Raw genomic sequence first — 15,542 nt, 5'->3', positions numbered from 1 at the left:
CTAAAGATTTATCTATACTGAAGGCATCAGTGCATGCCTGCTGTGTTGCATTTATTATTAAAATCAAGCCCAGCAATGGCTCCCAGCCATGATTCTGTATGCTTTCTGATATGCTTTCGACATTTAAGTTGACCTTTGGTCAAAAGCCATGCCCACTTTTTACCAAGTTCAAAGCTCTTCTCAATAAAAAGTATCATCACATAATATGTCAGATGTACCAGCTGCCACAGGTTTCCTCCCTGATTTCAGACCCTTGAAATTGAAATCCATCACCCAGGATCAGGTTCCTTTCACAACCTTGTAACGTCGTTCACACTCAAACCATCAAGAGGAAAATCAATTAAAGCTAAAAGCTGTGACCTGCAATGCTGATTCAGAATCTAAATGCCTTTTTGCTGCCGACATTCTGAGTATCTAATAAATCTAAAAAGGCATGTGCAAGGTCTCATCTGAATAATGCCATCTTTTTAAGACTATTTTCTTTTCCCTTAATGTTAGGATTCCCTCTACAGACTGCAAGCTTGATCTTCTACGTATGATCTCTGTTGTGAGTCTTGCCAATAATTTCTGATGATTTATCAGTTGGAGAAAATCTGTCTCATCATTTAGATGAATATCAGAAAAACACTAAAATATTAATTTCAACAGCAGATGCTGACCATTAGCATCTGTCTATGAAGGCCGCTCTGGCACACAGATCCACCCACGTTCTCTTCTGGATGGCCAGGTTTGATTTTAATGAGGCCCCGTCACATTTTCCTCCAGTGCCAGAAGACAGGCAGCTCACTTCTGAAATCTTTGTTTTTTTATCTTTTTATTTCTAAACACACACATATTTTTTCTGTTCAGGGCTTGTTATCCACAAAACCTATATTGCAAGGAGCGTGGAAGCTGAGTCAGGACTTTAGAAATTAAAAGCTGATAATTTTGATATCAGATGGGCTGAGCTATTAAAACTGAAAGTAAATTCAGTCACATCAGGGATATACACTCATCAGCCACTTTATTAGGTACACCTTTCAAACTGCTCGTTAACGCAAATTTATAATCAGCCAATCACAGCAACTCAGTGCATTTAGGCATGTAGACCTGGTCAAGACGATCTGCTGCAGTTCGAACCGAGCATCAGGATGGAGAAGAAAGGTGATTTAAGTGACTTTGAATGTGGTATGGTTGTTGGTGCCAGAGGGGCTGGTCTGAGTACTCCAGAAACTGCTGATCTACAGGGATTTTCATGCACAACCATATCTTTACAAAGAATGGTCAGAAAAAGAGAAAATATCCAGTGAGCAGCAGTTTTGTGGGCGAAAATGCCTTGTTGATGCCCAAGGTTAGAGGAGAATGGCCAGACTGGTTCGAGCTGATAGAAAGGCAACAGTAACTCAAATAACCACTTGTTACAGCCGAGGTCTGCAGAAGAGCATCTCTGAACGCACAACATGTCCAACCTTGAGACAGATGGACTACAGCAGCAGAAGATCACACCAGGTGATACTCCTGTCAGCTGAGAACAGGAAAGTCAGGCATTTTGCACAGGCTCACCAAAATTGGACAATAGAAGATTGGAAAAACGTTGCCTGGTCTGATGAGTCTGGATTTTTGCTGCAACGTTCAGATGGTGGGGTCAGAATTTGGCATCAACAACATGAAAGCATGGATCCATCCTGCCTTGTATCAACAGTTCAGGCTGATGATGGTGGTGTGATGGTGTGGGGGATATTTTCTTGGCACACTTTGGGCCCCTTAGTACCAACTGAGCATGGTTTAAAGTCCACAGCCTACCTGAGTATTGTTGCTGACCATGTCCATCCCTTTATGAGTGTACCCATTTTCTGATGGCTACTTCCAGCAGGATAACGCTCCATGTCATAAAGCTGGAATCATCTCAGACTGTTTTTTTTTGAACATGTCAATGAGTTCATTGTACTCAAATGGCCTCCACAGTCCCCAGATCTCAATACAATGGAGCACCTTTGGGATGTGGTGGAACAGGAGATTCTCATCATGGATGTTCAGCCTACAAATCTGCAGCAACTGTGTGATGCTATCATGTCAATATGGACCAAACTATGAGGAACGTTTCCACTACCTTGTTGAATCTATGCCATGAAGGATTAAGGCAGTTCTGAAGGCAAAGGGGGTCCAACCTGGTACTAGCAAGGTGTATCTAATAAAGTGGCCGGTGAGTGTAAGTCAGGCAGTGACAGGTTGAATTGTCTCAGGGTACTATAAGGGTTCTGATGATTTTCATATTGCATTAAACCTAACGATGAAAAATATTAAAATTCTAAACAACGATCCAAAACAAATTACTAACTTTTGAACAGAATCAATGCCAGCCAGCCATGTGATGTGGCTTTTAAATTTTGTTAATGCCTTACATATACACGTTATTATCGGTAAAAGTTGAATTCATGACATTTTTCCTCCTGCTCAGGGCTCAGCTCATCCCACTAGTGGAAAGGATCTGAGAATAAAAAAGGTGCTGCTCCAGTTTCAATGTCTTTTGTTGTTTAATGAGCTCACGACCTCATGGGCTGCCGCCAGCCTCAAACAGAAATTGATTGTAACAGTGAGTAAGGCTCACCATGCACAGTCAACTTATGGACTCTGCAGCTGGCCGGTTGTAGGAGCATGCAGAGGGAGAAAAATGTATTATTTCCCTTAAAGATTGATCTTTTTTGTGAGGATAGCCTCTCCGACTGGATCAGGAAGATCAGGAAACAGGGAAAGACAATGGTGGACAGAGGCCAGAGGTTGTATTCAAACCTGGGCAGCCAGCTCAAGCTAGAAAATGGGTGTTTTTAATACTTGTTTTTAGAAATTTTAGAGATTTATTAATCAAATGGGATTATATGTGGTTGATCCACAGAAAAATGATCATTGGTTGTGCTCTCAGTCCCAAAATAAATTGAATCCCATACAGGTTGTACTACAGTGTCAGTCATCTACTTTCAACTCTTGTGACTGAAGTCAGAACCCATGACATCTAGACGCATTTAAAAACCAGCCGGCAGGCTTTTATTTGTCTTTCAAGCTGCCACTAACTACTCCAACAAGGGAAGTCTGTGTGCCTTTGTCAGAGCTCAGACATTTGAACTACTGGTGATGCAAGTCTGTTTTGCATCAGTGTGAATCTTCTCCTGCCTGGAGCATCCAAGGTAATTGAAGGAAGAGTAAAGCTGAAGTGAAAATCTCAGGGGTTGTTACAGCTGCTTCTTACAGGCCAACGTATCAGTGACATTTTCCAAGTCGAACGTGAAAATCAATCAAGTGAGAACAAGAGCATGTCAAAGTGATTCACTTCCACTGTCTCTGCTTTCTCCCTTTGTTTCTGTGGATGGATTTAAGTCAACCATCAATTTAAAAGAGGATGCAATTCAGAAGCCCAAGATGCTCAGTGAGTGACTGTCTGCTGTTGTAATGTTCACCCTGAAGCTTTCTGCTGTAGTAACTCCTGAGTTTTGCTGCGTCTTCAGCAAACAAGACACCATGGACTGTATGATTAATGGAAGTAGTCTCACCGACGTCGCCCGACTGTTTCTGAAACGTAATTTTGAAGGAAATCAGCTACCGCGGCCATATTGGAAGTGGGGGCTTGGGGTACAGCCACAGTCAGTCACTTGAGCTGAGCTGTGCCTCTAATTGGGGAGCTTGCGATATTAATATCCTCTAAACTGCTGAGGTAGAAAAAAAATCACCCCCCATAAAGTGTGTGCCGATAGTGAAATTAGTGATTCAGACAGGAGACGTTTTTTGAACCAGGCTGTAAATAGGTTTATTTCTGCTGTGAAAATGACTTTTTTTTTGGCTTGGTGTGTATGTGACTTCTGGCATTTCCACAGCCAGCCTCAAGTGGACACTTGAGAAACAGCAGATTTTAGCACTTCCACATTGTTTCACATTCTTAGACCAGAGGTTGCTGCTTGGTACTCACCAGGTACCACTGGTCTCTGAATTTAGGATCCAAAGGCTCCACGTAGGCATCCCTCTTTTTCCTGCGTTTTGACACCTGTTGCTCCGCCCAAGTCACCTAAACAAGGAGTGTAGAAACGCACAAAAATGAGAATTAAAATCAGCAACTAAAACATAAAAAAGTGTGATGCTCAGGTAAGAAAGAATCCCCGGCTGTGAAAACAGAACAAGAAATAATTAAGTACAGGACATTAGGGTCGTGGTGACAACAAATGAGGATCAAAATCTCAGCAGGGTAGCGGTACAGAGTGAGATTGGAGGCAGAGGGGTGCTGAGGACTCCTCACTAATGAGACCCGCTGATAAACTCCACATGACTTATTAAAATACCTGGATCAGTATGAGATAGACCAGGATCTGATATGCTGACGGACAAAATCTAAACATGCAGACCATTGACTGGCACACAGAAGAACTATTTCAGTACTAGTCTAACAACACAAAAGCAAGCCAGTCCACAGCCGGCTCTCCTAATGTGTGAGCTCCTGCAGAAAGTGTTGACTGAGGCAGATTGCATACGGGGAAAATAAGCCCTGCATCTTACTTCCTCTGCAGATTCATGTTTGCTTCAATGCAAAATGGCCGAATGGACCAGAAAAGAAACTAAATATGTCAGTGAAAGAAGACAGAGAGCTGCCTGCCGCAAGGACGGAGCACCTGATGTGAAGGACGAGTGAATCACAGAGCACCTCTCTCCCTCTCTTGCTGCAGATCACTAGAGACACAAGAGGAAGAGCGGGAAAGAAGTAATGAAGGTCACATTAGCTGCAACACTGAAGCGATGCCAATTCAACACTAGAATAATAAAACACTGTAATGAAATAATTCATCTTTCCTTAAGGAGCACAGAGGTTTCTTGTGAGAGGGTTCATGTCTGTTGATCTCTTAACTGGTATTTGTGGTGGAGACGTTTCAGACTGAAGTCTTACAGGGAGAATGAGGTCAGCACTGCGTGGTACAGCAGTGGCAGTTTGTCACACAGACTTTCCACTTAGAAGGGGAAAAATTATGGGTCTTTGACACTCTGAGTCAAAGAACTGCTGCTGACAAACAGACGGATGTGTCAGCAAACATTTTTCGGCAAAAAGTTGCAAGTTGTGAAAGAGAATCACAAGTAAGCAGTCTGGGTTTGTCCTGATTGATTGCCTAAAAAAACAATAGCCGACAATTTTTAGACCAACAGGCAATCTGACAGTCTTGTCACAGAATACACTTAGAATGTGAATTACTGAAAATGTCTAAGAAAAAATTGAACTTTTTTTTTTCTTTTTTAGTCCGTGGACTTTTTGGAAGGAAGAAATAAAATCTTATCCATCATACTCAGGGAAAAAAATGCCTGTGTCTTACTGGGTCTATATTTTATTCTGCTAAATTCTCCTGCCGACAGCAATCTGACAATAAATCAAGTCAGTGCATTACATGGGTTTGGGTAAGAAACTGTTAGAAAGCCCTTTCCCGTTCTGTTTAGCATGCCTTTTTTAAAGCCAAGATTGTAAATTCTAAACTGTGTAATACACAATAAAATCTGAAATGGGTGATATCACATTAGCGTGGATGTGCAGAGTTTCCTCCCTCAAACATTAAAAATGTTCTTATCTGATACACTATTCTAAAGAAGAGATTCAGGTCTCTGGAGTTTCTCAAACCAAATCTTTTGTGACAGTAATACTATGGCTAATTAGTAGGACAGAGTGGGTTTGAAGACCCACAGGCAGCTTTTGAGACAGGCTTCCTGTATCATAAAAACATCCTTACTGGCTTAAAGGATCTCTACTGTCTGACAAAGAGTTAATTTTATGGAGGGTTAAATTTCATAATTGTAAAAAGTTCATGTGGTTTCCTCTTGCGTCACAAGTCATGAACATTTCCCCACTTCTATTTCCTCGCATGCTTCTTATCAAGAAATCCTTCTTGTTTTCACACTTTTGTAGGGCAGGCTTTCGGTTTCTACGATAACACGTAGATCACAGGATCAAAGGGGAAATCACGCAATCTTAATGCACTATTTGTTGATTATACCTTTAAGAGAGCATCCTGTGCTCCCTGACTTTAAGAGGAATAGGATCTTGTTTAGTGTGTTGAGGGTATAAAAAAGTCTGAGGATTTCTGCAGCACACAAACTTGCAGCAACATAATGCCTGTGCACAAGCTACCTTGGTCTACCTTGAGTATAGAATCAGAGACAGACCATTTTGTCAAAAAATGATCCTTCCCTTTTTTCAGCTGATCCAGAAAACTCAGTTTTATCCTGAATTAAGGCCAATTTTTGCAAGAAGACGATGTTAGAAATGTGGATAAGAGTGGAGAAAAAAGGGTTGCCATTGCTGTTGTAGTTTTTTTATGCCTTTATTCGAAGAGTTAAGAGTGACACGCATGAAAGAGGCCACAGGTTGGGCTGATCCACGAGAGCTAACCTTGTGGGGTGCGACCCAACTACTAGGCCATACTGGGGCCCATCTTTGTAGTTTTTCAAGGACAGTGAGGAAAAAAATATGAGTCCGTCCATATCAAAGAGAACATTCATCCTCTTGGAAACCAGATTTGTGTTTTTTTCTTAGCGTATTGCACATTTAAAATATGTTAATACAGAACAATGCTTTAGAAATACCAGAATTCTCCTTCAGTGCTGCAGACACTGCTTAAGCATAGCTCACATGCTTCCAGCTAACAGATGCAGATTAGTCTCAGTGTAGTAGCTCCAGTTCCTACTCTCTCTGAATGCAGACACCTTTAGATATTTCCCGCTCATTTGTGAAGTCAGTCTCTCTTAATGTCACACACCATTCCTGGAAATGCCAATCAAAACATGGCAAAGAAAAGCCCTATTCTGCCTCAGTCTTAGTCATAAGGAAATAATGGTACACATTAATGAACCGGTTGTCTGTAGGAACTATTTACACAATAGGGATTTTCAATCAATTATACCTGGGAAACACAACTTAATGAAAGCTGCGTGGTCGTCTGGTAATTACTTTTACTGATCTATTTGTGAGGGAGAAGTACATATTCCATTTGCAGGAACATACCTCCCCTTATAGCGCCTTACGCTTAATACCCACGTTTTTTAATGACAATGGCAATGGTTGTTCTGTACAATGTAAAATCCTGATTTATGGGTCTTAACTTGAGATCAATAAAATGTTATTTTCCCCTTTCAGTAAACAGTAAATAGGTACAATGTAAGAATCAAACTCAGATCTCAAACTGACTTACTGCACCTTATATGTGAACAGACTTTGTTTATTTTTTGTTTTATTCCTTAAAAGTGTGTTTTAGAGCTCACAAGCTGACAAGCAGCATTTTCGCTGTGAATCAACATCTGACAATAGAAAACTATCTAGTTTGCTCAACCAGCTCCAATGCAGACTTAATATTCACACTCTGTTTACTTTTTAAGTTAAGGATACAATCTAAAAAAAGGTATAAAAATCCCAGCACGAGTCATTCTGTTCACCCACTAAATTGTCCTTCTTCGTTACACAAACACGGCATCCTCCCTCTGAGGCTGCACGGAAACCTCAAATGAAGCATCATTACCACGAGGGAACATAACACCAATTATAGTACAGATCAGACGTTCAGATTTATGCACAAGCTTTTTTATGTCACAGCTGCTACTATTCTTCCACAGTAATGGAACTGGCAATTATGAGCCTCAACCACAAGCAAACAAATGGTGGTTAAGTTCAATGTTTCTTTTGACTAACTAAACAAAAACAAGGGGTGAAGCAAACTGCCTAACAAAGCAACAAGATAATAGAGCAGGAGACAGTAGAAGGTATTAAGGGAGCAGATAGACCTGAGCTTTAAATCTTCAATGGGCTCCATTAACAGAGCTCTGCCAACCAATCTATGAGATATGGCACAGATCCAGGTGCTTTTGCTAGTAATTAGAGACTCTTTACCAGCCCTTTTGTTAGAGCCTCATCCCGACCCCTTTAAAAGCTGCCTGGACAGCCTTTTAGAATTGAAAATTACCCCATCAGGAATTTTTTTAATGCTTCCTGTGGCTACAAAAACCATTCAGTTTTTGAAAATATGAGTTGAACTTGCAATGATCCACAGCTGTAAAGCTTTGGTCAGACTTATGAGTGCATCTCAATGAATTCATACATTTTTAAATCACAAACTCTTAAAGTTTTTTTTTTTTTGAAAATTCTTAGTCAGGGGTTCAAATAAATAACAACATCTTATAAATATTTGTAAATAAAAAATAAAAGTAAATAAAGATCTAGAAGACTGCAGCAGATACTGAAAAAATGTCCTGGTCTTCTGTAAGAGGTATCCGCCTTTCCTCGGCTGCTGTGCTGAAAAAAGAAATTCAGCAACAGGAAATGAAGCCATAGCGTGAGAGGAAATCCCAAAGAAGAGGTGGACCGTTTCTAACAAGGGTGCAAACTAACCAAGAAGCGAATGTTGCACTTGTTCTGTGCAGATGTACGGCCTGAATGAGGAGACATGAAGGTGGGCTTCAGTCACTCTTTTCAGGCAGCAGATAAATTCTGACATTCTCAATTATTCGCGCACAGGTACTTGTGAAGATTAAGTAGGGAAATAGGGAATTAAAAAAAAGGAAGTCTTTAGCAGAGCAGAGGAAGTGGGGGCCGTGTAAAATATCTCTCAAATTGTTCTTACGCAGGTCGGCTGGTAATTTAAAGAGCAGAGGCGTCTGAGACAAGCACAGGAGTCAGTGGATCACAACCTGCTTTATACAAAGCCTAAGCTATTTCAGTTTCATTGTTCATTGTAACCCATTATCCTGCCGGTTTGCCAGCTGTCAGAAGGACTGCTAACTTAAAACACTTAAATGTCTCACTGATCTACATTGATGCCTACTGTTAAAACTATTCTTAAAGTGCTCATCACATATTAAAAATGTCTGTCCTGAGTAATATATGATTTTAAACACTAATGCTGTAAACTATTAACCATTAAATGTTACATACCCTATGATAACTTGTAGCTGTAACAAAATTAGCTTAGACCAATTTTAAATATTACTGAGGTCTTATTTTGTAGTAGATCAAACCTCACCAGTTTTGCAACCTTGTGTCAGAGCATTACATATCTGATACTGTCAGTTGAGGCTAAAATACTGTTAATGTAGAGCAGAGCGCCTGCTTTGTCTCACAACAGACCATTCAGTTGCACAAAGTGGTAGTGTGCGTAGTATATCTGGTTGGTCCAGTTGACAAAATCCCTCTAGAGATAGGGCTATTTTAAGTTATATGTCCTCTTAAACAAACACAATCATTCTTCCCTCTGCTGCAAATATTAATTTCACACTCTTCTCTTTGTCCTTCCTGAAGGAAGGGCGGGGTAGAGTACACAGGCTCATTTTCAAACTAAACTGGAACTCTCCCATTGAAAGGCAGAAAAAACAGGAATATTATTTCTCCTCTTAAATTAGATCAGCCAAGCAGGAGGAAGTGGTTTCACGGAGATCCAGATAGGAGTGAATGTATTTAGGGTGCACTGCAGGGAAACAACAACTCACCTTCAAGCACTTAGGTGAAAAGAAGAAACCGGCAGCGTGAACGCTGAGGCAGCCATTAAAAGACGGTGACAAATGAGAGCTCAAGGCTTGGTTCATCGCCCTGTCACTGTTATCTTTCTGTATTCTTCTTTGTTACTGCTGGGCCTCTGTACTGCACACAATACCTGATGCACACAATACCAGCCTGCCTACCTGCACACTTCAACACAATTCACCAATCATATCTGAGAGCTTCATCTTGAGAGTTTAGTTGCTAAGTCTGAAAGAATTTTCTAATTCACAAAATTTCAAATTTTATTACAAAAACTCACATAGACTTAAGTTGGTAAATGTACCTGTGGTGTAATCATTGACGGTACAATAAATGGACGTAGTCTTTGTGACATCACCTGTCACTGTTGTCAGGTCACAGCACTTTGTAGAAGTCTTTTATTTGTGTAAATGCAGCAGTCAGGTTAAACGCTGACTCTGCTACTCACTGCTTCTAATGCACTAGGCCACATCCTTTTTGCCACTGTGTGAACATGACCACAGTGACTCCTGGGACCATGGTGCCTCATGCATACCTTGATAAAAAAAGAGAAGTGCTCTGATAACTGTACCTGCAGTAATGATAGCACCACAGTCATCCATCAGAGACGACTCAGAATACAGGAAATTGTCTTTACATCTCACGCACAAGTTTTCTCTCTTCACATCCCAACACATAACTTCACCCACATCCACATCCTCAAACACATAGTTCACAAACTTCTTACCTTAGGATCTTTTTCTAGACGGACTTGTGTCCCTCTGTGATCTGACAGTGATCTTTTCGCTAGTGTGCGATGCCGGAAGTGATAATAATCACCAAAAACCTAAAAAAAAAAAAAGACAGAGATAGGATCAATTATCACTCAAAGACAGATCTCACACAAGAAAACACACAAGAGACTCCCTCCCTCCCCCGCTCTCTATAATCTGATAACACCTCTTCTTGTGATAAAAGCTTCAATGAGGTGTACAACCACTTGAGGGATGCTGGCTGTTCCTCAATTCCCATTGTAAAACTATCAACATCGGAGAATACAGTACCGCTGAGTCATTTTTCCAATATCTATGGACCCAAAGCAATATGAAGGTATTCAGAAGAGGCCTCATTTTATTTCAGTTTAAGAAGCCTCAAGAAGGATCCATGAACATTGGATTGCCCTTTCCTCCACAGCCAAATTATACTTAGGGTATATGAGCATTATGAATCCCTCTGCCACCATTGCCAGCACTAATCATTTTTCTCAATTTTTCCTGCATTTTGTGGTGCCAAGTGAGGCTAATGAGCTGCACCAGCCAGTAAAAGGTGTGCTCACAAACAGAAAAGCCCATTTTCATTTTTATTCCCAATACCAGACTCAGAGTCCTGACACCATTAAACGGACAAACATGTTCCCCTGTGGGATGTCCAATATATGATCCACATTCCCATGAAACCTTTATGAAAACACACTCCAAAGAAACATTTTTAAAGGCAGCGTTTAGCAGCCAGCTAATAACTTCTTTGAAAGTGCTCACATGGAGTTTACAGCTCCATATGCTCTGAACTGTTAATTAATGATTTCACTAAAAAGAAAATGGGGAATTAGAGTTAAAATTGTGAGTCATAAACACAATTAGCTCTGAACACAGATTGTAATTATGGGTAACAAAAACCTGAAGATTTGGTGTAAAAACAACAGAAACACAGAGGATTTGTTTCGTTCCAGCAAAGGTTGATGTAGAACTTAAGTACTGCAGTGTGTTCAGTAACTTTCCTACACTCCAGAAGAGTCACGGCTCAGCCCCCCAACCTCCCCTGCTCCCATTTAATCACAGTAAACAGGCCGATCCAAGGCAGGCTGACACAGAAAGGCCCTGCACACAAAGGCAGTGGACAATAGGGGAGCCAATAATCAAGAGGGAGGAAGCACTTTACAGTGATATTCAGCCGAGAGGTGGGACGGCCGCCGTGAGTGTGAAACCATTTAAGAATGAGACCAAAGAGAAAATTCAGGATAAAAGGGATGAAACACTGACATCCAAAGGCATTAGCTAGGCTGATGGTCCCTCCTCTGAGAGAGAGAAGAAAGAGAGCAGGTTGTTGGTCCATTGTGTCGCCTCAGATAAGAGCCGGGGAGGTGGGACACTGATCAAAGACATGGGTGGGGTGTTGAAACAGAATCCATTAAGCAACTCTAAACAGAGCTTACACCAATGAAAAGATACACTCAAAAACAAACTCCAATGGGATTTCAGCCAATGTGCGGCCGGGGCAGCTGTGACTCAATGGTAGAGTTGTCGCCTCTTAACTGGAAGGTTTGATTCCAGCTCCTGCAGTCACATGCCAAAGTGTCCTTGAGCAAGACAATGCACCTTGAATTGCTCCCACTGTTGGTCAGTGGTGTATGGATGGGTGCGAATGTATCAGTTAAAAATTGATAAGTTCCTAGAAACCACTGCCATCAGTATGTGAAAGTAGTGTAATTGGTTGAATAAGACTAGCAGTGTAAAACACTTTGAGTGGCCAGAAAGACCAGAAAAGCGCTGTATAAGTACTGGTCCATTTGACATTTACCATACTGCTCCAGTGTTTCAATAATATCTAACTCCAGCTGAAATCGGCAAAGCTATTTGTGCAGTTTTCTTTTTGGCATAATACCCCAAAGAAAACTTTTAGTAGTTAATGATAGTACGTCCTCTGCAAAAACAAAGCAGTCTGACCATTTTTTAAGTAGATAGATCAAGATTCAGTGCCAAGAAAATTAGAATCAGAGAGAAACAAGATCCCTGTAAACTCATCATTCTGTGAGGAACTATGCTGTGCAATCCTCTGAAGGAAACAGACCCCAATGTGTCCAAAAGAAGCAGCATCAACAAAGTTTTGTGACAGCACGGCACATGGTGAGTTTTATGTAACAGAGCCACTTAACTTTTTGACAACTGAAAAACCACTTTCTTTTTCTCTTAATTGCTGTCTTTGCTTTTAAACAAAGCCATGTTGAAAGTATAGCAAGCAGACACACATCTGGAGGTTGTCAAAAGAAAAGCTGTTAAATCTAAAAATGTGGGGGGTTCTGTTCAAAAAGAATGCCTGAAATTTGCTATGAATCATGTATTTAAGTGATTTACAGCAAAGTCTGGTATTCAAAGGTTTACTTTTTCAACTTCTTACACAGTTTATCAGCACTTCTTGGAAATTTAAAGGGAATTCACTTCTTTTAGTATCTGTTTATTGATGGAGGATCAAGTTTTAGGAAAAAAAAGCAACTTTTCATCTACAATTTCAATAGCCCAAGTTAATACAGCACCAAAATGGCCAAAACCAACAGTAAAGTCATAGCAACCGCAGAGAGGAGAGACTTGATCCAAGATCACAAAAACAAGAAAACAACATGTAGTATACTTGCATGATTGTGTACAGATACACCTGCAGTGACAAAATTGACCTAACAATAAAAACAGCTCAAGTGTTTCAAACGTATGCGCACCCACATAAACTCACCCCCCCAAACACACAGGTCTTTTTCCCCTCCTGCTTAATGTCTGCCCTGCAGCTCAATCCTCATCTGGCAATCAGCAACAACACTTAAGTGCTTATTTTTTCAGGCATTTTATCTCAAGACAACATTGTTATGGTGGGCTCTGACTGCTCTCGCCTGGAAAAAAGGCCATTCACTACAAAGATGTTCAGATGGAAAAGTGATGTGGAAAAAGACGGATGGGGGCTTGTGAGTGACCATTACTGATGTGATAAGCTCAGCACTGATAGAGCACATCGGGCTTAACCGGGGCTCTCTGAGTGGCCTATTACTGAAGTGAAGCATTAATCCATCAACTTCATTAAAATGCATAGTAACAGGCGGTGGAAATTCACTGTCTGCCAGTTTGTTTGCATGTTTGCTCCCTCCTCGCCTACCAAGTTTACCTTGTGGGAAAGGTAACCTTTATCAGAAAGGGTCTGGTGTCTTGTCTCTTGTGATTGTTGACGCAATTATGCTTTACAAAGAGACAAACAACGTCTGGAGACAGATTATGAAAGCGGGTTTAGGGGGCTGCAGTAGAATGATATCAAAGTGATTTCCATATGAGGGCGTGGAGGTCAAGAACAAAGCCTGTGGATTATGGTTATTACACTCGAAGAAGCTGTTACTGCAATCAAACTGAGGAAAACAATGTTATTTGATATTAAACGGCGCTTGATTTTGAGGCTTAAGGTCATTGGGTGGAATCCTGTTTGTTTCTGCATCAGCAGCTGGAGATAAGCTGAATTAATGATAACAGAGACTTAAAAACAATACAGCTGACTTAAATAGTTCCATATCTTATTATCTAATGATGCCAAACTATTTACTCACTGCTAAGAGGTCACACAGGCAGATAAACAGAAGCAACAAGTTTCTGTTAAAGCACTGCACAGCAGCCTGGGCTAACCCCACTCACACCTGAAAAAGGGTTTGCACAGCTGGTCAGCCTTTCAGCCAAGCTCATGTCATTATTACATTTTCTCTCTCCATTGTTTCCCCCATCATTATTTGCCCAGGGGAAGCCATTCTGCCGCTCTGCTCATTAACCCTCCAGAATTAATTTGGCATCTTGTTTTCATATGCACTTGATAAGAAAACAAGCTGCATCACAGAGATGTGTACAGGTGCAGATGAAGTGGAATTTGACAAAGTATATGTAAATAATGTTGCAGTAAACTGTGGAGTTTATAAAGCCTTAAAAGGCAAACCAAGGCGTCTTTATTTATCAACCTGCTGTCTGTCCTAAACACACCGCTGGTCACCTTCCTCAGCTGTGTTTAGACAGAAAGTACAGATTATGATTCTTAGCGGTCTTTATGTCCACCTTGATTGTTCTGAAGTTGTTAGATTAGCTCTTTGAATGGTGTTGACAAAAACAAGCGGATTAAATAGCATGCTGACATATGGAGCATTTAATTAGGGAGGACAGCTTGGAAATACCCCACTGACTCCAGTATTAGTGCTTTGGATAAAGACTCGACAGCACATAGCTCAGTACATGGTTCGATGTTTCATCAAGGGCTGCAAGCAGCACTGAACCAGCTTTTGCACTATTGCGCATTTCAAGGAGTGGAAAAAGTTAGAGTTTGGTGCTTGTCAAGATACAGAGCTAGTCAGGTATGGTGCACGTCTCAGTTGAAGCAAGTTGAGGTGTGGAGCAGAGAAGGCTGTGCTGCAGCTGGGGTGTCTTTATTAAATTAAGCACAGAAAAGACTCCTCCTTATCATGTGTATTTAATCAGGCACATCAAATATTCAAAAACAAAACTTCAAAAAATTAAATTCACATATTATTTAAACATATTCATTGGTCTGTAAAAGCTCTGCTGTTTCTGTTTTTCCCCCTGATGGTTGATATGATATCTCCTTGAGTCTAACTTTTGTTCCATCTTGTCGACTTGTGAAGCAAATAACTTTGTCTGCTTCCATCAGATTACCCTGTGCCATGTTCCCTGCCGTTTGCAGATATGTAGCATTCCCACTCCTGCAACCTTCCTATCAGTCACCCAGTCCTAATCTCTGTACCTTCATGGCACCAAAATTAAATCACTTCCCCCCACAGGTCGAGTCTGTTCACTTGCAAAGCCCACAGACTTTTTCTCATGGGTGAAAGCCTCTAGCTCTGCTTCCCACATTCCCGCTTCTCTCTGCAACTTTGCTATCGTCCAGCATTACAAAAAAAGCAGGAAATCGAGGAAAGTTTTTTACCCATCTAGAAAATCATTCTGCTTTTATTACCCTGCTCTCATGAGACTTTGCGGCTTGTGGAACCTTCATTTGGGTACCTAATATAAAATCATATATATTGTACTATAAAAATACACTTTTTAAGTTGTTTGCAATACCATAGAGAGCTATTTTGATTAAACTATTCTGATATAAACTGCAGATTGTGGGCATGGTGCAAAGGGGCACTGGTATTCTAATAGTTTCATCCATTGATAAAAGCATTCAAAATTAACTCGTGACCTTTTTTCCATCAAAGCAACAGCACAAACATGTACTAAAAATGATTTAACTTACAAAAAAGGTCAGA

At 40.7% G+C, this 15,542-nt stretch overlaps 1 protein-coding gene across 1 annotated transcript in view; it reads right to left on the bottom strand.

Moving 5' to 3' along the window:
- The window catches only part of furina (furin (paired basic amino acid cleaving enzyme) a), a 91,093-nt gene that overhangs the window by 37,077 nt on the left and 38,474 nt on the right, over window positions 1-15,542 (bottom strand). Inside the window, exons 3-4 of the mRNA XM_074666083.1 lie at window positions 10,230-10,328; window positions 3,938-4,033 (exon numbers count right to left, since the gene is read on the bottom strand). Coding sequence (XP_074522184.1) covers window positions 3,938-4,033; window positions 10,230-10,328 — 195 coding nt within the window. The remainder of the gene's footprint in view (window positions 1-3,937; window positions 4,034-10,229; window positions 10,329-15,542) is intronic.

Source organism: Halichoeres trimaculatus, unplaced genomic scaffold (genome assembly GCF_033239565.1).
Source record: "Halichoeres trimaculatus isolate MK-OKI-2021-1 unplaced genomic scaffold, fHalTri1.1 fHalTri1_scaffold_3, whole genome shotgun sequence".
NCBI classification, from domain to species: Eukaryota; Metazoa; Chordata; class Actinopteri; order Labriformes; family Labridae; genus Halichoeres; species Halichoeres trimaculatus.
The sequence above is the reverse complement of the archived record's forward strand: the minus strand, read 5'-3'. Positions and strand labels throughout refer to the sequence as shown.